The sequence below is a fragment of the Indicator indicator genome, chromosome 16 (genome assembly GCF_027791375.1).
Source record: "Indicator indicator isolate 239-I01 chromosome 16, UM_Iind_1.1, whole genome shotgun sequence".
NCBI lineage: Eukaryota > Metazoa > Chordata > Aves > Piciformes > Indicatoridae > Indicator > Indicator indicator.
This window is the reverse complement of record NC_072025.1, coordinates 1547357-1570847: the sequence shown is the minus strand read 5'-3', so window position 1 is coordinate 1570847 and position 23491 is coordinate 1547357. Positions and strand designations below refer to the sequence as shown.

The 23491-nt window shown below is 52.8% G+C and overlaps 1 protein-coding gene across 46 annotated transcripts in view; it reads left to right on the top strand.

The window, feature by feature from the left end:
* Positions 1–20432, top strand: part of CELF6 (CUGBP Elav-like family member 6) — a 57803-nt gene extending 37371 nt beyond the window's left edge. For all 46 annotated transcript variants that reach the window (XM_054388267.1, XM_054388315.1, XM_054388293.1 and 43 more), the window contains one exon: positions 20305–20432. In XM_054388267.1, the coding sequence (XP_054244242.1) occupies positions 20305–20432 (128 nt within the window). The remainder of the gene's footprint in view (positions 1–20304) is intronic.
* The last annotated feature ends 3059 nt before the right edge of the window (positions 20433–23491 follow it).

Below are 23491 nucleotides of genomic sequence, written 5' to 3'. Positions count from 1 at the left end.
AGTGCTGTGTGTGTGTGAGGTGACCAAGTGCTGTGTGTGTGAGGTGACCAAGTGCTGTGTGTGTGTGAGGTGACCAAGTGCTGTGTGTGTGTGAGGTGACCAAGTGCTGTGTGTGTGTGAGGTGACCAAGTGCTGTGTGTGTGTGAGGTGACCAAGTGCTGTGTGTGTGTGAGGTGACCAAGTGCTGTGTGTGTGTGAGGTGACCAAGTGCTGTGTGTGTGTGAGGTGACCAAGTGCTGTGTGTGTGAGGTGACCAAGTGCTGTGTGTGTGTGAGGTGACCCAGTGCTGTGTGTGTGAGGTGACCAAGTGCTGTGTGTGTGTGAGGTGACCAAGTGCTGTGTGTGTGTGAGGTGACCAAGTGCTGTGTGTGTGTGAGGTGACCAAGTGCTGTGTGTGTGAGGTGACCAAGTGCTGTGTGTGTCTGAGGTGACCAAGTGCTGTGTGTGTGTGAGGTGACCAAGTGCTGTGTGTGTGTGAGGTGACCAAGTGCTGTGTGTGTGAGGTGACCAAGTGCTGTGTGTGTGTGAGGTGACCAAGTGCTGTGTGTGTGTGAGGTGACCAAGTGCTGTGTGTGTGTGAGGTGACCAAGTGCTGTGTGTGTGTGAGGTGACCAAGTGCTGTGTGTGTGTGAGGTGACCAAGTGCTGTGTGTGTGAGGTGACCAAGTGCTGTGTGTGTGTGAGGTGACCAAGTGCTGTGTGTGTGTGAGGTGACCAAGTGCTGTGTGTGTGTGAGGTGACCAAGTGCTGTGTGTGTGAGGTGACCAAGTGCTGTGTGTGTGTGAGGTGACCAAGTGCTGTGTGTGTGAGGTGACCAAGTGCTGTGTGTGTGTGAGGTGACCAAGTGCTGTGTGTGTGAGGTGACCAAGTGCTGTGTGTGTGAGGTGACCAAGTGCTGTGTGTGTGTGAGGTGACCAAGTGCTGTGTGTGTGAGGTGACCAAGTGCTGTGTGTGTGTGAGGTGACCAAGTGCTGTGTGTGTGTGAGGTGACCAAGTGCTGTGTGTGTGAGGTGACCAAGTGCTGTGTGTGTGTGAGGTGACCAAGTGCTGTGTGTGTGAGGTGACCAAGTGCTGTGTGTGTGTGAGGTGACCAAGTGCTGTGTGTGTGTGAGGTGACCAAGTGCTGTGTGTGTGTGAGGTGACCAAGTGCTGTGTGTGTGTGAGGTGACCAAGTGCTGTGTGTGTGAGGTGACCAAGTGCTGTGTGTGTGAGGTGACCAAGTGTTGTGTGTGTGTGAGGTGACCAAGTGCTGTGTGTGTGTGAGGTGACCAAGTGCTGTGTGTGTGTGAGGTGACCAAGTGCTGTGTGTGTGTGAGGTGACCAAGTGCTGTGTGTGTGAGGTGACCAAGTGCTGTGTGTGTGAGGTGACCAAGTGCTGTGTGTGTGTGAGGTGACCAAGTGCTGTGTGTGTGTGAGGTGACCAAGTGCTGTGTGTGTGTGAGGTGACCAAGTGCTGTGTGTGTGTGAGGTGACCAAGAGCTGTGTGTGTGTGAGGTGACCAAGTGCTGTGTGTGTGTGAGGTGACCAAGTGCTGTGTGTGTGAGGTGACCAAGTGCTGTGTGTGAGAGGTGACCAAGTGCTGTGTGTGTGTGAGGTGACCAAGTGCTGTGTGTGTGAGGTGACCAAGTGCTGTGTGTGTGTGAGGTGACCAAGTGCTGTGTGTGTGAGGTGACCAAGTGCTGTGTGTGTGTGAGGTGACCAAGTGCTGTGTGTGTGTGAGGTGACCAAGTGCTGTGTGTGTGAGGTGACCAAGTGCTGTGTGTGTGAGGTGACCAAGTGCTGAGTGTGTGTGAGGTGACCAAGAGCTGTGTGTGTGAGGTGACCAAGTGCTGTGTGTGTGTGAGGTGACCAAGTGCTGTGTGTGTGAGAGGTGACCAAGTGCTGTGTGTGTGAGGTGACCAAGTGCTGTGTGTGTGTGAGGTGACCAAGTGCTGTGTGTGTGTGAGGTGACCAAGTGCTGTGTGTGTGAGGTGACCAAGTGCTGTGTGTGAGAGGTGACCAAGTGCTGTGTGTGTGTGAGGTGACCAAGTGCTGTGTGTGAGAGGTGACCAAGTGCTGTGTGTGTGTGAGGTGACCAAGTGCTGGTGTGTGTGAGGTGACCAAGTGCTGTGTGTGTGTGAGGTGACCAAGTGCTGTGTGTGTGTGAGGTGACCAAGTGCTGTGTGTGTGAGGTGACCAAGTGCTGTGTGTGTGTGAGGTGACCAAGTGCTGTGGGTGTGTGAGGTGACCAAGTGCTGTGTGTGTGAGGTGACCAAGTGCTGAGTGTGTGTGAGGTGACCAAGTGCTGTGTGTGAGAGGTGACCAAGTGCTGTGTGTGTGTGAGGTGACCAAGTGCTGTGTGTGTGTGAGGTGACCAAGTGCTGTGTGTGTGAGGTGACCAAGTGCTGTGTGTGTGTGAGGTGACCAAGTGCTGTGTGTGTGTGAGGTGACCAAGTGCTGTGTGTGTGAGGTGACCAAGTGCTGTGTGTGTGAGAGGTGACCAAGTGCTGTGTGTGTGTGAGGTGACCAAGTGCTGTGTGTGTGTGAGGTGACCAAGTGCTGTGAGTGTGAGGTGACCAAGTGCTGTGTGTGTGAGGTGACCAAGTGCTGTGTGTGTGAGGTGACCAAGTGCTGTGTGTGTGTGAGGTGACCAAGTGCTGTGTGTGTGAGGTGACCAAGTGCTGTGTGTGTGTGAGGTGACCAAGTGCTGTGTGTGTGTGAGGTGACCAAGTGCTGTGTGTGTGTGAGGTGACCAAGTGCTGTGTGTGTGTGAGGTGACCAAGTGCTGTGTGTGTGAGGTGACCAAGTGCTGTGTGTGTGTGAGGTGACCAAGTGCTGTGTGTGTGTGAGGTGACCAAGTGCTGTGTGTGTGAGGTGACCAAGTGCTGTGTGTGTGTGAGGTGACCAAGTGCTGTGTGTGTGAGGTGACCAAGTGCTGTGTGTCTGAGGTGACCAAGTGCTGTGTGTCTGTGAGGTGACCAAGTGCTTGTGTGTGTGAGGTGACCAAGTGCTGTGTGTGTGAGGTGACCAAGTGCTGTGTGTGTGTGAGGTGACCAAGTGCTGTGTGTGTGAGGTGACCAAGTGCTGTGTGTGTGTGAGGTGACCAAGAGCTGTGTGTGTGTGAGGTGACCAAGTGCTGTGTGTGTGTGAGGTGACCAAGTGCTGTGTGTGTGTGAGGTGACCAAGTGCTGTGTGTGTGTGAGGTGACCAAGTGCTGTGTGTGTGTGAGGTGACCAAGTGCTGTGTGTGTGTGAGGTGACCAAGTGCTGTGTGTGTGTGAGGTGACCAAGTGCTGTGTGTGTGAGGTGACCAAGTGCTGTGTGTGTGTGAGGTGTCCAAGTGCTGTGTGTGTGAGGTGACCAAGTGCTGTGTGTGTGTGAGGTGACCAAGTGCTGTGTGTGTGTGAGGTGACCAAGTGCTGTGTGTGTGAGGTGACCAAGTGCTGTGTGTGTGTGAGGTGACCAAGTGCTGTGTGTGTGAGGTGACCAAGTGCTGTGTGTGTGAGGTGACCAAGTGCTGTGTGTGTGTGAGGTGACCAAGTGCTGTGTGTGTGTGAGGTGACCAAGTGCTGTGTGTGAGAGGTGACCAAGTGCTGTGTGTGTGTGAGGTGACCAAGTGCTGTGTGTGTGTGAGGTGACCAAGTGCTGTGTGTGTGAGGTGACCAAGTGCTGTGTGTGTGTGAGGTGACCAAGTGCTGTGTGTGTGAGGTGACCAAGTGCTGTGTGTGTGAGGTGACCAAGTGCTGTGTGTGTGTGAGGTGACCAAGAGCTGTGTGTGTGATGTGACCAAGAGCTGTGTGTGTGTGAGGTGACCAAGAGCTGTGTGTGTGAGGTGACAAAGTGCTGTGTGTGTGTGTGGTGACCAAGTGCTGTGTGTGTGAGGAGACCAAGTGCTGTGTGTGTGAGGTGACCAAGTGCTGTGTGTGTGTGAGGTGACCAAGTGCTGTGTGTGTGTGAGGTGACCAAGTGTTGTGAGTGTGTGATGTGACCAAGTGCTGTGTGTGTGTGTGGTGACCAAGTGCTGTGTGTGTGAGGTGACCAAGTGCTGTGTGTGTGTGAGGTGACCAAGAGCTGTGTGTGTGAGGTGACCAAGTGCTGTGTGTGTGAGGTGACCAAGTGCTGTGTGTGTGTGAGGTGACCAAGTGCTGTGTGTGTGTGAGGTGACCAAGTGCTGTGTGTGTGTGAGGTGACCAAGTGCTGTGTGTGTGAGGTGAGCAAGTGCTGTGTGTGTGAGGTAACCAAGTGCTGTGTGTGAGGTGACCAAGTTCTGAGTGTGTCTGAGGTGACCAAGTGCTGTGTGTGTGTGAGGTGACCAAGTTCTGAGTGTGTGTGAGGTCACCAAGTGCTGTGTGTGTGTGAGGTGACCAAGTGCTGTGTGTGTGAGGTGACCAAGTGCTGTGTGTGTGTGAGGTGACCAAGTGCTGTGTGTGTGTGAGGTGACCAAGTGCTGTGTGTGTGTGAGGTGACCAAGTGCTGTGTGTGTGTGAGGTGACCAAGTGCTGTGTGTGTGAGGTGACCAAGTGCTGGTGTGTGTGAGGTGACCAAGTGCTGTGTGTGTGTGAGGTGACCAAGTGCTGTGTGTGTGTGAGGTGACCAAGTGCTGTGTGTGTGTGAGGTGACCAAGCATTGTGTGTGTGAGGTGACCAAGTGCTGTGTGTGTGAGGTGACCAAGTGCTGTGTGTGTGTGAGGTGACCAAGTGCTGTGTGTGTGTGAGGTGACCAAGTGCTGTGTGTGTGAGGTGACCAAGTGCTGTGTGTGTGTGAGGTGACCAAGTGCTGTGTGTGTGAGGTGACCAAGTGCTGTGTGTGTGAGGTGACCAAGTGCTGTGTGTGTGAGGTGACCAAGTGCTGTGTGTGTGTGAGGTGACCAAGTGCTGTGTGTGAGAGGTGACCAAGTGCTGTGTGTGTGTGAGGTGACCAAGTGCTGTGTGTGTGAGGTGACCAAGTGCTGTGTGTGTGTGAGGTGACCAAGTGCTGTGTGTGTGAGGTGACCAAGTGCTGTGTGTGTGAGGTGACCAAGTGCTGTGTGTGTGTGAGGTGACCAAGTGCTGTGTGTGTGTGAGGTGACCAAGTGCTGTGTGTGTGTGAGGTGACCAAGTGCTGTGTGTGTGTGAGGTGACCAAGTGCTGTGTGTGTGAGGTGACCAACTGCTGTGTGTGTGAGGTGACCAAGTGCTGTGTGTGTGAGGTGACCAAGTGCTGTGTGTGTGTGAGGTGACCAAGTGCTGTGTGTGTGTGAGGTGACCAAGTGCTGTGTGTGAGAGGTGACCAAGTGCTGTGTGTGTGAGGTGACCAAGTGCTGAGTGTGTGTGAGGTGACCAAGTGCTGTGTGTGTGAGGTGACCAAGTGCTGTGTGTGTGAGGTGACCAAGTGCTGTGTGTGTGTGAGGTGACCAAGAGCTGTGTGTGTGTGAGGTGACCAAGTGTTGTGTGTGTGTGAGGTGACCAAGTGCTGTGTGTGTGTGAGGTGACCAAGTGCTGAGTGTGTGTGAGGTGACCAAGTGCTGTGTGTGTGTGAGGTGACCAAGTGCTGTGTGTGTGTGAGGTGACCAAGTGCTGTGTGTGTGAGGTGACCAAGTGCTGAGTGTGTGTGAGGTGACCAAGTGCTGTGTGTGTGTGAGGTGACCAAGTGCTGGTGTGTGTGAGGTGACCAAGTGCTGTGTGTGTGTGAGGTGACCAAGTGCTGTGTGTGTGTGAGGTGACCAAGTGCTGTGTGTGTGAGGTGACCAAGTGCTGTGTGTGTGAGGTGACCAAGTGCTGTGTGTGTGTGAGGTGACCAAGTGCTGTGTGTGTGAGGTGACCAAGTGCTGTGTGTGTGTGAGGTGACCAAGTGCTGTGTGTGTGTGAGGTGACCAAGTGCTGTGTGTGTGAGGTGACCAAGTGCTGTGTGTGTGTGAGGTGACCAAGTGCTGTGTGTGTGAGGTGACCAAGTGCTGTGTGTGTGTGAGGTGACCAAGTGCTGTGTGTGTGTGAGGTGACCAAGTGCTGTGTGTGTGTGAGGTGACCAAGTGCTGTGTGTGTGAGGTGACCAAGTGCTGTGTGTGTGTGAGGTGACCAAGTGCTGTGTGTGTGTGAGGTGACCAAGTGCTGTGTGTGTGAGGTGACCAAGTGCTGTGTGTGTGTGAGGTGACCAAGTGCTGTGTGTGTGTGAGGTGACCAAGTGCTGTGTGTGTGAGGTGACCAAGTGCTGTGTGTGTGTGAGGTGACCAAGTGCTGTGTGTGTGAGGTGACCAAGTGCTGTGTGTGTGTGAGGTGACCAAGTGCTGTGTGTGTGAGGTGACCAAGTGCTGTGTGTGTGTGAGGTGACCAAGTGCTGTGTGTGTGTGAGGTGACCAAGTGCTGTGTGTGTGAGGTGACCAAGTGCTGTGTGTGTGTGTGAGGTGACGAAGTGCTGTGTGTGTGTGAGGTGACCAAGTGCTGTGTGTGTGAGGTGACCAAGTGCTGTGTGTGTGAGGTGACCAAGTGCTGTGTGTGTCTGAGGTGACCAAGTGCTGTGTGTGTGTGAGGTGACCAAGTGCTGTGTGTGTGTGAGGTGACCAAGTGCTGTGTGTGTGAGGTGACCAAGTGCTGTGTGTGTGTGAGGTGACCAAGTGCTGTGTGTGTGTGAGGTGACCAAGTGCTGTGTGTGTGTGAGGTGACCAAGTGCTGTGTGTGTGAGGTGACCAAGTGCTGTGTGTGTGTGAGGTGACCAAGTGCTGTGTGTGTGAGGTGACCAAGTGCTGTGTGTGTGAGGTGACCAAGTGCTGTGTGTGTGTGAGGTGACCAAGTGCTGTGTGTGTGTGAGGTGACCAAGTGCTGTGTGTGTGTGAGGTGACCAAGTGCTGTGTGTGTGAGGTGACCAAGTGCTGTGTGTGTGTGAGGTGACCAAGTGCTGTGTGTGTGTGAGGTGACCAAGTGCTGTGTGTGTGTGAGGTGACCAAGTGCTGTGTGTGTGTGAGGTGACCAAGTGCTGTGTGTGTGAGGTGACCAAGTGCTGTGTGTGTGTGAGGTGACCAAGTGCTGTGTGTGTGTGAGGTGACCAAGTGCTGTGTGTGTGTGAGGTGACCAAGTGCTGTGTGTGTGTGAGGTGACCAAGTGCTGTGTGTGTGAGGTGACCAAGTGCTGTGTGTGTGTGAGGTGACCAAGTGCTGTGTGTGTGTGAGGTGACCAAGTGCTGTGTGTGTGTGAGGTGACCAAGTGCTGTGTGTGTGAGGTGACCAAGTGCTGTGTGTGTGTGAGGTGACCAAGTGCTGTGTGTGTGTGAGGTGACCAAGTGCTGTGTGTGTGAGGTGACCAAGTGCTGTGTGTGTGAGGTGACCAAGTGCTGTGTGTGTGTGAGGTGACCAAGTGCTGTGTGTGTGTGAGGTGACCAAGTGCTGTGTGTGTGTGAGGTGACCAAGTGCTGTGTGTGTGTGAGGTGACCAAGTGCTGTGTGTGTGTGAGGTGACCAAGTGCTGTGTGTGTGTGAGGTGACCAAGTGCTGTGTGTGTGTGAGGTGACCAAGTGCTGTGTGTGTGTGAGGTGACCAAGTGCTGTGTGTGTGTGAGGTGACCAAGTGCTGTGTGTGTGTGAGGTGACCAAGAGCTGTGTGTGTGTGAGGTGACCAAGTGCTGAGTGTGTGTGAGGTGACCAAGTGCTGTGTGTGTGAGGTGACCAAGTGCTGTGTGTGTGTGAGGTGACCAAGTGCTGTGTGTGTGTGAGGTGACCAAGTGCTGTGTGTGAGAGGTGACCAAGTGCTGTGTGTGTGTGAGGTGACCAAGTGCTGTGTGTGTCAGGAGACCAAGTGCTGTGTGTGTGAGGTGACCAAGTGCTGTGTGTGTGAGGTGACCAAGTGCTGTGTGCGTGTGAGGTGACCAAGTGTTGTGTGTGTGTGAGGTGACCAAGTGTTGTGTGTGTGAGGTGACCAAGTGCTGTGTGTGTGTGAGGTGACCAAGTGCTGTGTGTGTGTGAGGTGACCAAGTGCTGTGTGTGTGAGGTGACCAAGTGCTGTGTGTGTGTGAGGTGACCAAGTGCTGTGTGTGAGAGGTGACCAAGTGCTGTGTGTGTGAGGTGACCAAGTGCTGTGTGTGTGTGAGGTGACCAAGTGCTGTGTGTGTGTGAGGTGACCAAGTGCTGTGTGTGTGTGAGGTGACCAAGTGCTGTGTGTGTGTGAGGTGACCAAGTGCTGTGTGTGTGTGAGGTGACCAAGTGCTGTGTGTGTGAGGTGACCAAGTGCTGTGTGTGTGAGGTGACCAAGTGCTGTGTGTGTGTGAGGTGACCAAGTGCTGTGTGTGTGAGGTGACCAAGTGCTGTGTGTGTGTGAGGTGACCAAGTGCTGTGTGTGTGTGAGGTGACCAAGTGCTGTGTGTGTGAGGTGACCAAGTGCTGAGTGTGTGTGAGGTGACCAAGTGCTGTGTGTGTGTGAGGTGACCAAGTGCTGTGTGTGTGTGAGGTGACCAAGTGCTGTGTGTGTGTGAGGTGACCAAGTGCTGTGTGTGTGTGAGGTGACCAAGTGCTGTGTGTGTGTGAGGTGACCAAGTGCTGTGTGTGTGTGAGGTGACCAAGTGCTGTGTGTGTGTGAGGTGACCAAGTGCTGTGTGTGTGAGGTGACCAAGTGCTGTGTGTGTGTGAGGTGACCAAGTGCTGTGTGTGTGAGGTGACCAAGTGCTGTGTGTGTGAGGTGACCAAGTGCTGTGTGTGTGAGGTGACCAAGTGCTGTGTGTGTGTGAGGTGACCAAGTGCTGTGTGTGTGTGAGGTGACCAAGTGCTGTGTGTGTGTGAGGTGACCAAGTGCTGTGTGTGTGAGGTGACCAAGTGCTGTGTGTGTGTGAGGTGACCAAGTGCTGTGTGTGTGTGAGGTGACCAAGTGCTGTGTGTGTGTGAGGTGACCAAGTGCTGTGTGTGTGTGAGGTGACCAAGTGCTGTGTGTGTGAGGTGACCAAGTGCTGTGTGTGTGAGGTGACCAAGTGCTGTGTGTGTGTGAGGTGACCAAGTGCTGTGTGTGTGTGAGGTGACCAAGTGCTGTGTGTGTGAGGTGACCAAGTGCTGTGTGTGTGTGAGGTGACCAAGTGCTGTGTGTGTGTGAGGTGACCAAGTGCTGTGTGTGTGAGGTGACCAAGTGCTGTGTGTGTGAGGTGACCAAGTGCTGTGTGTGTGTGAGGTGACCAAGTGCTGTGTGTGTGAGGTGACCAAGTGCTGTGTGTGTGTGAGGTGACCAAGTGCTGTGTGTGTGTGAGGTGACCAAGTGCTGTGTGTGTGAGGTGACCAAGTGCTGTGTGTGTGAGGTGAGCAAGTGCTGTGTGTGTGTGAGGTGACCAAGTGCTGTGTGTGTGTGAGGTGACCAAGTGCTGTGTGTGTGTGAGGTGACCAAGTGCTGTGTGTGTGAGGTGACCAATTGCTGAGTGTGTGTGAGGTCACCAAGTGCAGTCTAATTGAGGTGACCAAGTGCCGTGTGTGTGAGGTGACCAAGTGCTGTGTGTGTGAGGTGACCAAGTGCTGTGTGTGTGTGAGGTGACCAAGTGCTGTGTGTGTGTGAGGTGACCAAGTGCTGTGTGTGTGTGAGGTGACCAAGTGCTGTGTGTGTGTGAGGTGACCAAGTGCTGTGTGTGTGTGAGGTGACCAAGTGCTGTGTGTGTGAGGTGACCAAGTGCTGTGTGTGTGTGAGGTGACCAAGTGCTGTGTGTGTGTGAGGTGACCAAGTGCTGTGTGTGTGTGAGGTGACCAAGTGCTGTGTGTGTGAGGTGACCAAGTGCTGTGTGTGTGTGAGGTGACCAAGTGCTGTGTGTGTGTGAGGTGACCAAGTGCTGTGTGTGTGTGAGGTGACCAAGTGCTGTGTGTGTGTGAGGTGACCAAGTGCTGTGTGTGTGTGAGGTGACCAAGTGCTGTGTGTGTGAGGTGACCAAGTGCTGTGTGTGTGTGAGGTGACCAAGTGCTGTGTGTGTGTGAGGTGACCAAGTGCTGTGTGTGTGTGAGGTGACCAAGTGCTGTGTGTGTGAGGTGACCAAGTGCTGTGTGTGTGTGAGGTGACCAAGTGCTGTGTGTGTGAGGTGACCAAGTGCTGTGTGTGTGAGGTGACCAAGTGCTGTGTGTGTGTGAGGTGACCAAGTGCTGTGTGTGTGTGAGGTGACCAAGTGCTGTGTGTGTGAGGTGACCAAGTGCTGTGTGTGTGTGAGGTGACCAAGTGCTGTGTGTGTGTGAGGTGACCAAGTGCTGTGTGTGTGAGGTGACCAAGTGCTGTGTGTGTGTGAGGTGACCAAGTGCGGTGTGTGTGAGGTGACCAAGTGCTGTGTGTGTGTGAGGTGACCAAGTGCTGTGTGTGTGAGGTGACCAAGTGCTGTGTGTGTGTGAGGTGACCAAGTGCTGTGTGTGTGTGAGGTGACCAAGTGCTGTGTGTGTGAGGTGACCAAGTGCTGTGTGTGTGTGAGGTGACCAAGTGCTGTGTGTGTGTGAGGTGACCAAGTGCTGTGTGTGTGAGGTGACCAAGTGCTGTGTGTGTGTGAGGTGACCTAGTGCTGTGTGTGAGAGGTGACCAAGTGCTGTGTGTGTGTGAGGTCACCAAGTGCTGTGTGTGTGTGAGGTGACCAAGTGCTGTGTGTGTGAGGTGACCAAGTGCTGTGTGTGTGTGAGGTCACCAAGTGCTGTGTGTGTGAGGTGACCAAGTGCTGTGTGTGTGTGAGGTGACCAAGTGCTGTGTGTGTGTGAGGTGACCAAGTGCTGTGTGTGTGATGTGACCAAGTGCTGTGTGTGTGTGAGGTGACCAAGTGCTGTGTGTGTGAGGTGACCAAGTGCTGTGTGTGTGAGGTGACCAAGTGCTGTGTGTGTGAGGTGACCAAGTGCTGTGTGTGTGAGGTGACCAAGTGCTGTGTGTGTGTGAGGTGACCAAGTGCTGTGTGTGTGTGAGGTGAGCAAGTGCTCTGTGTGTGTGAGGTGACCAAGTGCTGTGTGTGTGAGGTGAGCAAGTGCTGTGTGTGTGTGAGGTGACCAAGTGCTGTGTCTGTGACGTGACCAAGTGCTGTGTGTGTAAGGTGACAAAGTTCTGAGTGTGTCTGAGGTGACCAAGAGCTGTGTGTGTGTGAGGTGACCAAGTGCTGTGTGTGTGTGAGGTGACCAAGTGCTGTGTGTGTGATGTGACCAAGTGCTGTGTGTGTGTGAGGTGACCAAGTGCTGTGTGTGTGAGGTGACCAAGTGCTGTGTGTGTGTGAGGTGACCAAGTGTTGTGTGTGTGTGAGGTGACCAAGTGCTGTGTGTGTGTGAGGTGACCAAGTGCTGTGTGTGTGTGAGGTGACCAAGTGCTGTGTGTGTGTGAGGTGACCAAGTGCTGTGTGTGTGTGAGGTGACCAAGTGCTGTGTGTGTGAGGTGACCAAGTGCTGTGTGTGTGTGAGGTGACCAAGTGCTGTGTGTGTGTGAGGTGACCAAGTGCTGTGTGTGTGTGAGGTGACCAAGTGCTGTGTGTGTGTGAGGTGACCAAGTGCTGTGTGTGTGAGGTGACCAAGTGCTGTGTGTGTGTGAGGTGACCAAGTGCTGTGTGTGTGAGGTGACCAAGTGCTGTGTGTGTGTGAGGTGACCAAGTGCTGTGTGTGTGTGAGGTGACCAAGTGCTGTGTGTGTGTGAGGTGACCAAGTGCTGTGTGTGTGTGAGGTGACCAAGTGCTGTGTGTGTGAGGTGACCAAGTGCTGTGTGTGTGAGGTGACCAAGTGCTGTGTGTGTGTGAGGTGACCAAGTGCTGTGTGTGTGAGGTGACCAAGTGCTGTGTGTGTGTGAGGTGACCAAGTGCTGTGTGTGTGTGAGGTGACCAATTGCTGTGTGTGTGTGAGGTGACCAAGTGCTGTGTGTGTGTGAGGTGAACAAGTGCTGTGTGTGTGTGAGGTGACCAAGTGCTGTGTGTGTGTGAGGTGACCAAGTGCTGTGTGTGTGTGAGGTGACCAAGTGCTGTGTGTGTGAGGTGACCAAGTGCTGTGTGTGTGTGAGGTGACCAAGTGCTGTGTGTGTGAGGTGACCAAGTGCTGTGTGTGTGTGAGGTGACCAAGTGCTGTGTGTGTGTGAGGTGACCAAGTGCTGTGTGTGTGTGAGGTGACCAAGTGCTGTGTGTGTGTGAGGTGACCAAGTGCTGTGTGTGTGAGGTGACCAAGTGCTGTGTGTGTGTGAGGTGACCAAGTGCTGTGTGTGTGAGGTGACCAAGTGCTGTGTGTGTGAGGTGACCAAGTGCTGTGTGTGTGTGAGGTGACCAAGTGCTGTGTGTGTGTGAGGTGACCAAGTGCTGTGTGTGTGAGGTGACCAAGTGCTGTGTGTGTGAGGTGACCAAGTGCTGTGTGTGTGTGAGGTGACCAAGTGCTGTGTGTGTGTGAGGTGACCAAGTGCTGTGTGTGTGAGGTGACCAAGTGCTGTGTGTGTCTGAGGTGACCAAGTGCTGTGTGTGTGAGGTGACCAAGTGCTGTGTGTGTGTGAGGTGACCAAGTGCTGAGTGTGTGTGAGGTGACCAAGTGCTGTGTGTGTGAGGTGACCAAGTGCTGTGTGTGTGAGGTGACCAAGTGCTGTGTGTGTGTGAGGTGACCAAGTGCTGTGTGTGTGTGAGGTGACCAAGTGCTGTGTGTGTGAGGTGACCAAGTGCTGTGTGTGTGTGAGGTGACCAAGTGCTGTGTGTGTGTGAGGTGACCAAGTGCTGTGTGTGTGAGGTGACCAAGTGCTGTGTGTGTGTGAGGTGACCAAGTGCTGTGTGTGTGAGGTGACCAAGTGCTGTGTGTGTGTGAGGTGACCAAGTGCTGTGTGTGTGTGAGGTGACCAAGTGCTGTGTGTGTGTGAGGTGACCAAGTGCTGTGTGTGTGTGAGGTGACCAAGTGCTGTGTGTGTGAGGTGACCAAGTGCTGTGTGTGTGTGAGGTGACCAAGTGCTGTGTGTGTGTGAGGTGACCAAGTGCTGTGTGTGAGAGGTGACCAAGTGCTGTGTGTGTGAGGTGACCAAGAGCTGTGTGTGTGTGAGGTGACCAAGAGATGTGTGTGTGTGAGGTGACCAAGTGCTGTGTGTGTGAGGTGACCAAGTGCTGTGTGTGTGAGGTGACCAAGTGCTGTGTGTGTGAGGTGACCAAGTGATGTGTGTGTGAGGTGACCAAGTGCTGTGTGTGTGTGAGGTGACCAAGTGCTGTGTGTGTGTGAGGTGACCAAGTGCTGTGTGTGTGTGAGGTGACCAAGTGCTGTGTGTGTGTGAGGTGACCAAGTGCTGTGAGTGTGAGGTGACCAAGTGCTGAGTGTGTGTGAGGTGACCAAGTGCTGTGTGTGTGAGGTGACCAAGTGCTGTGTGTGTGTGAGGTGACCAAGTGCTGTGTGTGTGTGAGGTGACCAAGTGCTGTGTGTGTGAGGTGACCAAGTGCTGTGTGTGTGTGAGGTGACCAAGTGCTGTGTGTGTGTGAGGTGACCAAGTGCTGTGTGTGTGTGAGGTGACCAAGTGCTGTGTGTGTGTGAGGTGACCAAGTGCTGTGTGTGTGTGAGGTGACCAAGTGCTGTGTGTGTGAGGTGACCAAGTGCTGTGTGTGTGAGGTGACCAAGTGCTGTGTGTGTGTGAGGTGACCAAGTGCTGTGTGTGTGAGGTGACCAAGTGCTGTGTGTGTGTGAGGTGACCAAGTGCTGTGTGTGTGTGAGGTGACCAAGTGCTGTGTGTGTGAGGTGACCAAGTGCTGTGTGTGTGAGGTGACCAAGTGCTGTGTGTGTGTGAGGTGACCAAGTGCTGTGTGTGTGTGAGGTGACCAAGTGTTGTGTGTGTGAGGTGACCAAGTGCTGTGTGTGTGTGAGGTGACCAAGTGCTGTGTGTGTGAGGTGACCAAGTGCTGTGTGTGTGTGAGGTGACCAAGTGCTGTGTGTGTGAGGTGACCAAGTGCTGTGTGTGTGTGGTGACCAAGTGCTGTGTGTGTGTGAGGTGACCAAGTGCTGTGTGTGTGAGGTGACCAAGTCCGGTGTGTGTGAGGTGACCAAGTGCTGTGTGTGTGAGGTGACCAAGTGCTGTGTGTGTGTGAGGTGACCAAGTGCTGTGTGTGTGTGAGGTGACCAAGTGCTGTGTGTGTGTGAGGTGACCAAGTGCTGTGTGTGTGAGGTGACCAAGTGCTGAGTGTGTGTGAGGTGACCAAGTGCTGTGTGTGTGAGGTGACCAAGTGCTGTGTGTGTGTGAGGTGACCAAGTGCTGTGTGTGTGAGGTGACCAAGTGCTGTGTGTGTGATGTGACCAAGTGCTGTGTGTGTGTGAGGTGACCAAGTGCTGTGTGTGTGTGAGGTGACCAAGTGCTGTGTGTGTGAGGTGACCAAGTGCTGTGTGTGTGTGAGGTGACCAAGTGCTGTGTGTGTGTGAGGTGACCAAGTGCTGTGTGTGTGTGAGGTGACCAAGTGCTGTGTGTGTGTGAGGTGACCAAGTGCTGTGTGTGTGTGAGGTGACCAAGTGCTGTGTGTGTGTGAGGTGACCAAGTGCTGTGTGTGTGTGAGGTGACCAAGTGCTGTGTGTGTGAGGTGACCAAGTGCTGTGTGTGTGAGGTGACCAAGTGCTGTGTGTGTGAGGTGACCAAGTGCTGTGTGTGTGTGAGGTGACCAAGTGCTGTGTGTGTGTGAGGTGACCAAGAGCTGTGTGTGAGGTGACCAAGTGCTGTGTGTGTCTGAGGTGACCAAGTGCTGTGTGTGTGAGGTGACCAAGTGCTGTGTGTGTGTGAGGTGACCAAGTGCTGTGTGTGTGAGGTGACCAAGTGCTGTGTGTGTGTGAGGTGACCAAGTGCTGTGTGTGTGAGGTGACCAAGTGCTGTGTGTGTGTGAGGTGAGCAAGTGCTGTGTGTGTGTGAGGTGAGCAAGTGCTGTGTGTGTGTGAGGTGAGCAAGTGCTGTGTGTGTGAGGTGACCAAGTGCTGTGTGTGTGTGAGGTGACCAAGTGCTGTGTGTGTGTGAGGTGACCAAGTGCTGTGTGTGTGAGGTGACCAAGTGCTGTGTGTGTGTGAGGTGACCAAGTGCTGTGTGTGTGTGAGGTGACCAAGTGCTGTGTGTGTGAGGTGACCAAGTGCTGTGTGTGTGTGAGGTGACCAAGTGCTGTGTGTGTGTGAGGTGACCAAGTGCTGTGTGTGTGAGGTGACCAAGTGCTGTGTGTGTGACGTGACCAAGTGCTGTGTGTGTGAGGTGACCAAGTGCTGTGTGTGTGTGAGGTGACCAAGTGCTGTGTGTGTGAGGTGACCAAGTGCTGTGTGTGTGTGAGGTGACCAAGTGCTGTGTGTGTGAGGTGAGCAAGTGCTGTGTGTGTGAGGTAACCAAGTGCTGTGTGTGAGGTGACCAAGTTCTGAGTGTGTCTGAGGTGACCAAGTGCTGTGTGTGTGTGAGGTGAGCAAGTGCTGTGTGTGTGAGGTGACCAAGTGCTGTGTGTGTGTGGTGACCAAGTGCTGTGTGTGTGTGAGTTGACCAAGTGCTGTGTGTGTGTGAGGTGAGCAAGAGCTGTGTGTGTGAGGTGACCAAGTGCTGTGTGTGTGAGGTGACCAAGTGCTGTGTTTGTCTGAGGTGTCCCAGTGCTCTGTGTGTGAGGTGAGCAAATGCTGAGTGTGTGTGAGGTGAGCAAGTGCTGTGTGTGTGTGAGGTGACCAAGTGCTGTGTGTGTGAGGTGACCAAGTGCTGTGTGTGTGTGAGGTGACCAAGTGCTGTGTGTGTGTGAGGTGACCAAGTGCTGTGTGTGTGAGGTGACCAAGTGCTGTGTGTGTGTGAGGTGACCAAGTGCTGTGTGTGTGAGGTGACCAAGTGCTGTGTGTGTGTGAGGTGACCAAGTGCTGAGTGTGTGTGAGGTGAGCAAGTGCTGTGTGTGTGAGGTGACCAAGTGCTGTGTGTGTGTGAGGTGACCAAGTGCTGTGTGTGTGTGAGGTGACCAAGTGCTGTGTGTGTGTGAGGTGACCAAGTGCTGAGTGTGTGTGAGGTGACCAAGTGCTGTGTGTGTGAGGTGACCAAGTGCTGTGTGTGTGAGGTGACCAAGTGCTGTGTGTGTGTGAGGTGACCAAGTGCTGTGTGTGTGAGGTGACCAAGTGCTGTGTGTGTGTGAGGTGACCAAGTGCTGTGGGTGTGTGAGGTGACCAAGTGCTGTGTGTGTGTGAGGTGACCAAGTGCTGTGTGTGTGTGAGGTGACCAAGTGCTGTGTGTGTGAGGTGACCAAGTGCTGTGTGTGTGTGAGGTGACCAAGTGCTGTGTGTGTGAGGTGACCAAGTGCTGTGTGTGTGAGGTGACCAAGTGCTGTGTGTGTGTGAGGTGACCAAGTGCTGTGTGTGTGAGGTGACCAAGTGCTGTGTGTGTGAGGTGACCAAGTGCTGTGTGTGTGAGGTGACCAAGTGCTGTGTGTGTGAGGTGACCAAGTGCTGTGTGTGTGTGAGGTGACCAAGTGCTGTGTGTGTGTGAGGTGACCAAGTGCTGTGTGTGTGTGAGGTGACCAAGTGCTGTGTGTGTGTGAGGTGACCAAGTGCTGTGTGTGTGAGGTGACCAAGTGCTGTGTGTGTGAGGTGACCAAGTGCTGTGTGTGTGTGAGGTGACCAAGTGCTGTGTGTGTCAGGAGACCAAGTGCTGTGTGTGTGAGGTGACCAAGTGCTGTGTGTGTGAGGTGACCAAGTGCTGTGTGTGTGAGAGGTGACCAAGTGCTGTGTGTGTGAGGTGACCAAGTGCTGTGTGCGTGTGAGGTGACCAAGTGCTGTGTGTGTGAGGTGACCAAGTGCTGTGTGTGTGTGAGGTGACCAAGTGCTGTGTGTGTGAGGTGACCAAGTGCTGTGTGTGTGAGGTGACCAAGTGCTGGTGTGTGTGAGGTGACCAAGTGCTGTGTGTGTGTGAGGTGACCAAGTGCTGTGTGTGTGTGAGGTGACCAAGTGCTGTGTGTGTGTGAGGTGACCAAGTGCTGTGTGTGTGAGGTGACCAAGTGCTGTGTGTGTGTGAGGTGACCAAGTGCTGTGTGTGTGTGAGGTGACCAAGTGCTGTGTGTGTGAGGTGACCAAGTGCTGTGTGTGTGTGAGGTGACCAAGTGCTGTGTGTGTGTGAGGTGACCAAGTGCTGTGTGTGTGAGGTGACCAAGTGCTGTGTGTGTGTGAGGTGACCAAGTGCTGTGTGTGTGTGAGGTGACCAAGTGTTGTGTGTGTGTGACGTGACCAAGTGCTGTGTGTGTGTGACGTGACCAAGTGCTGTGTGTGTGAGGTGACCAAGTGTTGAGTGTGTGATGTTACCAAGTGCTGTGTGTGAGAGGTGACCAAGTGCTGTGTGTGTGTGAGGTGACCAAGTGCTGTGTGTGTGAGGTGACCAAGTGCTGTGTGTGTGTGAGGTGAGCAAGTGCTGTGTGTGTCTGAGGTGACCAAGTGCTGTGTGTGTGTGAGGTGACCAAGTGCTGTGTGTGTGTGAGGTGACCAAGTGCTGTGTGTGTGTGAGGTGACCAAGTGCTGTGTGTGTGAGGTGACCAAGTGCTGTGTGTGTGTGAGGTGACCAAGTGCTGTGTGTGTGTGAGGTGACCAAGTGCTGGTGTGTGTGAGGTGACCAAGTGCTGTGTGTGTGAGGTGACCAAGTGCTGTGTGTGTGAGGTGACCAAGTGCTGTGTGTGTGAGGTGACCAAGTGCTGTGTGTGTGTGAGGTGACCAAGTGCTGTGTGTGTGAGGTGACCAAGTGCTGTGTGTGTGAGGTGACCAAGTGCTGTGTGTGTGTGAGGTGACCAAGTGCTGTGTGTGTGTGAGGTGACCAAGTGCTGTGTGTGTGTGAGGTGACCAAGTGCTGTGTGTGTGTGAGGTGACCAAGTGCTGTGTGTGTGAGGTGACCAAGTGCTGTGTGTGTGAGGTGACCAAGTGCTGTGTGTGTGTGAGGTGACCAAGTGCTGTGTGTGTGAGGTGACCAAGTGCTGTGTGTGTGTGAGGTGACCAAGTGCTGTGTGTGTGTGAGGTGACCAAGTGCTGTGTGTGTGAGGTGACCAAGTGCTGTGTGTGTGTGAGGTGACCAAGTGCTGTGTGTGTGAGGTGACCAAGTGCTGTGTGTGTGTGAGGTGACCAAGTGTTGTGTGTGTGTGAGGTGACCAAGTGCTGTGTGTGTGTGAGGTGACCAAGTGCTGTGTGTGTGAGGTGACCAAGTGCTGTGTGTGTGAGGTGACCAAGTGCTGTGTGTGTGTGAGGTGACCAAGTGCTGTGTGTGTGTGAGGTGACCAAGTGCTGTGTGTGTGAGGTGACCAAGTGCTGTGTGTGTGAGGTGACCAAGTGCTGTGTGTGTGAGGTGACCAAGTGCTGAGTGTGTGTGAGGTGACCAAGTGCTGTGTGTGTGTGAGGTGACCAAGTGCTGTGTGTGTGTGAGGTGACCAAGTGCTGTGTGTGTGAGGTGACCAAGTGCTGTGTGTGTGTGAGGTGACCAAGTGCTGTGTGTGTGTGAGGTGACCAAGTGCTGTGTGTGTGTGAGGTGACCAAGTGCTGTGTGTGTGTGAGGTGACCAAGTGCTGTGTGTGTGTGAGGTGAGCAAGTGCTGTGTGTGTGAGGTGACCAAGTGCTGTGTGTGTGAGGTGACCAAGTGCTGTGTGTGTGAGGTGACCAAGTGCTGTGTGTGTGTGAGGTGACCAAGTGCTGTGTGTGTGTGAGGTGACCAAGTGCTGTGTGTGTGAGGTGACCAAGAGCTGTGTGTGTGAGGTGACCAAGTGCTGTGTGTGTGTGAGTTGACCAAGAGCTGTGTGTGTGTGAGGTGACCAAGTGCTGTGTGTGTGTGAGGTGACCAAGTGCTGTGTGTGTGTGAGGTGACCAAGTGCTGTGTGTGTGAGGTGACCAAGTGCTGTGTGTGTGAGGTGACCAAGTGCTGTGTGTGTGTGAGGTGACCAAGTGCTGTGTGTGTGTGAGGTGACCAAGTGCTGTGTGTGTGTGAGGTGACCAAGTGCTGTGTGTGTGTGAGGTGACCAAGTGCTGTGTGTGTGAGGTGACCAAGTGCTGTGTGTGTGAGGTGACCAAGTGCTGTGTGTGTGTGAGGTGACCAAGTGCTGTGTGTGTGTGAGGTGACCAAGTGCTGTGTGTGTGTGAGGTGACCAAGTGCTGTGTGTGTGAGGTGACCAAGTGCTGTGTGTGTGTGAGGTGACCAAGTGCTGTGTGTGTGTGAGGTGACCAAGTGCTGTGTGTGTGTGAGGTGACCAAGTGCTGTGTGTGTGTGAGGTGACCAAGTGCTGTGTGTGTGTGAGGTGACCAAGTGCTGTGTGTGTGAGGTGACCAAGTGCTGTGTGTGTGTGAGGTGACCAAGTGCTGTGTGTGTGAGGTGACCAAGTGCTGTGTGTGTGTGAGGTGACCAAGTGCTGTGTGTGTGTGAGGTGACCAAGTGCTGTGTGTGTGAGGTGACCAAGTGCTGTGTGTGTGTGAGGTGACCAAGTGCTGTGTGTGTGAGGTGACCAAGTGCTGTGTGTGTGTGAGGTGACCAAGTGCTGTGTGTGTGAGGTGACCAAGTGCTGTGTGTGTGTGAGGTGACCAAGTGCTGTGTGTGTGTGAGGTGACCAAGTGCTGTGTGTGTGTGAGGTGACCAAGTGCTGTGTGTGTGTGAGGTGACCAAGTGCTGTGTGTGTGTGAGGTGACCAAGTGCTGTGTGTGTGAGGTGACCAAGTGCTGTGTGTGTGTGAGGTGACCAAGTGCTGTGTGTGTGTGAGGTGACCAAGTGCTCTGTGTGTGTGTGAGGTGACCAAGTGTTTTGTGTGTGTGAGGTGACCAAGTGCTCTGTGTGTGTGAGGTGACCAAGTGCTGTGTGTGTGTGAGGTAACCAAGTGCTGTGTGTGTGAGGTGACCAAGTGCTGTGTGTGAGTGAGGTGACCAAGTGCTGTGTGTGTGAGGTGACCAAGTGTTGTGTGTGAGTGAGGTGACCAAGTGCTGTGTGTGTGTGAGGTGACCAAGTGCTGTGTGTGTGAGGTGACCAAGTGCTGTGTGTGAGTGAGGTGACCAAGTGCTGTGTGTGTGTGAGGTGACCAAGTGCTGTGTGTGTGAGGTGACCAAGTGCTGTGTGTGTGTGAGGTGACCAAGTGCTGTGTGTGTGTGAGGTGACCAAGTGCTGTGTGTGTGTGAGGTGACCAAGTGCTGTGTGTGTGTGAGGTGACCAAGTGCTGTGTGTGTGTGAGGTGACCAAGTGCTGTGTGTGTGTGAGGTGACCAAGTGCTGTGTGTGTGTGAGGTGACCAAGTGCTGTGTGTGTGAGGTGACCAAGTGCTGTGTGTGTGTGAGGTGACCAAGTGCTCTGTGTGTGTGAGGTGACCAAGTGCTGTGTATGTGTGAGGTGACCAAGTGCTCTGTGTGTGTGAGGTGACCAAGTGCTGTGTGTGAGTGAGGTGACCAAGTGCTCTGTGTGTGTGAGGTGACCATGTGCTGTGTCCCTGGGCTGTCTGGGGTGACCCAGTGCTGTGTGCCCTGGGCAGGGTTCGTCAGCTTCGACAATCCAACGAGTGCTCAGGCAGCCATCCAGGCCATGAACGGCTTCCAGATCGGCATGAAGAGGCTAAAAGTGCAGCTAAAGAGGCCGAAAGATGCCAACAGACCCTACTGACCCCTGCTCACCTTGGCCCTGCGCACAGGTACGGGGCACAGGCTGGGCCCTGCTCACAGGGGCTGCAGGTGGGTTGGGCTCACTGGGGGTGGGCGATGCTGTGTGCAGGGGGCACTGCTGCCCAGACTGGCACTGTGTGTGTGCCAAGCGGGCATCTGGGGCCTTCCCATACTCCCTGCCTTTCTCCAGCCTCCCCTCTATCTCTCTCCATCCATCCTTCCCTCTGTCCTCTCTGTCCCTCTCCACATCCTTCCTTCCTTCAGTCTCTCTCCCCACCTTCCTTCCCTCTCTCTCTCCATCCTTCCTTCTCTCCATCTTTCCTTCAATCTCTCTCTCCATCCTTCCTTCCCTCCCCCCCTCCTCATCCTTCCCTCCATCTTTCTCCATCCTTCCCTCCATCATGCTCTTCCTCCTTCCTTCCCTCCCCCTTGTCTCCATCCTTCTTTCCCTCCGTCCCTCCCTCTCTCCATCCTTGCTTCCCTCCCTCTCCATCCTTCCTTACATCCATCTCTCCCCTTCCTTCCTTCCATCTCTCTCTCCATTCTTCCTTTAATCTCGCCATCCTTTTCTTCCATCTCTCTCTCCATCCTTCCTTCAATCTCTCTCTGTCCATCCTTGCCTTCCATCTCTCCATCCTTTCCTTCCATCTCTCTCTCTCCATCCTTCCTCTCCCTGTCCCTCTGTCCCTGCTTCCCTGCCCCCCCTGCTCTGAGGCCAGGGGCTGACAGTCCCTTTGCTGTCTTGCAGGTCGGGCGTCCCGCGGTGTCTGATGACTTTCCCCTTCCCCATGTGCAGTATCCAAACCTGTAACTCTCTTTCTTTGCAACACATCCCGGAGGAGGAGGAGGAGGAGGAAGAGGAGGAAAAGGAGGAAGTGATGGAGAAGGCAGCAAAGAGGAGAAACCATTCTGGTTGTAGCTTTTCTGTTTTGATTTCTTTTCCCAAACTGGTCTTGTTTGCAACTTGACGGGAACGAGCGAGGAGGAGGAGGAGAAGGAGAAGGAGAAGGAGGAGAGCGATGTCAGGCCGGGGGAGCTGCCAGTCGCCACCGGCCGCTCGCCGGGACTCAGCCGCAGCCCTCCCCGGGGAGGAAGGACCGACGGCCCCCGGGGCGGGCGGGGCCACCGTCTGCCCTCGCTTCTGGTTGGGTTTTTGGTTTGAGTATTTTTGTTGTTGTTGTTGTTGTTGGTTTTTTTAAAGCACTCATTTTGCTGCTACCGATTTCCCAGGAGAAAAAAACAAAAACCACAAAAGAGGCTCCAAATGGATTCTTTAAACCAAAGCCGGTGGAACGGGACCAGCCTCGGGCAAGCTTCACCTGGAGGAGGAGGAGAAAGAGGAGAAAAGGAGGAAGTTGGAGAAAACAGAAAGGGCAAAGATTTGCTTTCTTTTTTTTTCTTTTTTTTCTTTTTTTTGAGAGGGGGAGGTTTATTTTTCCCTCCCACAGTTGAGGAAAAAAAAAAAACAAACAAAAAAACAACAAAAAGAAAGAAGAAGGAAAGAAGGAAGGAAGCAAAGAAAGAAAGAAAAAGAAAGGAAAGAAAGGAAAGAAAGAAAGAAAGAAAGAAAGAAAGAAAGAAAGAAAGAAAGAAAGAAAGAAAGAAAGAAAGAAAGAAAGAAAGAAAGAAAGAAAGAAAGAAAGAAAGAAAGAAAGAGAAAGAAAGAAAGAAAAGAAAGAAAGAAAGAAGGAAAGAATGAAAGAAATAAAAGAAGAAAGGAAGAAAGGAAGGAAAGAAGGAAGGAAAAAAGAAAAGATATGAAGAAAGGAAGAAATAAAAGAACAAAAGAAAGGAAAGAAAGGAAGAAAGAAAAGAAGAAAGAAAGAAAAAAAGAAAAATGGAAGAAAGAGGGAAAGAAAGAAAAGAAAAAGATAAGGAAAGAAAAAAGAAATAAAGAGAAAAGGAAAAAAAAGGAAAAGAAAGAAAGAAAAAGGAAAGAAGAAAAAAGAGAAAGAAAGAAAAGAAGAAAAGAAAAAGACAAGAAAAGAAAAAGAAAAGAAAGGAAAAGAGAAAAAAAGAAAAGAAAGGATAAAAAAATGAAAGAAAGTGAAAAAAGAAAAGAAAGAAAGGAAAGAAGGAAAGGAAAAGAAAGAAAGAAAGGAAAGAAAGAAAAAAAACCCACACAAACCACAAAGGATGAAAGGCTGTGTTGGACTTGTAGAAGATATATATAAATAAGTCTATATATAAAATATATCCCCACGGGGCAGGGCAGCCCCCTGCTCGTCACTGGCACAGGGACATAGGAGTTAACTTGTTTCAGAGTCATATCATTCCTTAGAGTTTAGGGACCAAAGGACTATTGCTTTTTTTAAGATATATCTATAAATAAATTAATTTAAAAAAAATCCACAAAACACGCAAAAAAAAAAAAAAACAAAAACAAAAAAACAAAAACAAAAACATAAAAAAATAAAAAAAAAAAGGAGGAGGGGGGGAGGAGGGGTGAAAAAATAAACAAAAAAAGAAACGGAGGAAGAGGAGGAGAGGAGGAACAAAACCTCCGGCGCTGAGTTGCCAGCGTTTTCCTACAGGGCTTGGTGGGGGGGTGGGGGGGGACGATTGGCAGGGCTGAATTTGGGGGGGGAGGGGCTGGGGTTGGGGGAGGGATGTAAAGGGAGGGGTTTGGGGTTGGGTTGGTTTTTTTGGGGGGGGATGGGGGGAAGGGGTCCCCGGTAGGAGATGAAATTGAAGGAGTCAAGCCGGTGGAGAAGAGCCCTTTTGGGGGTCGCCTCCGGGAGAGAGAAGGCAAAGCCTTTTTGGGTTGGTCTTGGGGGTGGGGGGTTTGGGGGTTTGGTTTGGGTTTCGTTGTTTTGGTTTGGTTTTTGGGGGGGGTTTGGTTTGGGTTTGTTTTTTTTTTTCAGCCAAAAAATAAAAATTCAACATAAAAAAAAAAAAAAGAAAAAAAAGTGAGGTTTGGGCAGAAATGGAGCAAAGTGAAATAAACTTATTTTGTCAAAATGCTCCCCTCGGGTGGTTCTTTGGAGCGGTCGCTGCCGGGGCTCTGCCGCACAGAGCTTCCCCCACCCCTCCACCCCCTCCAGAAGGTGACGCTGGGGA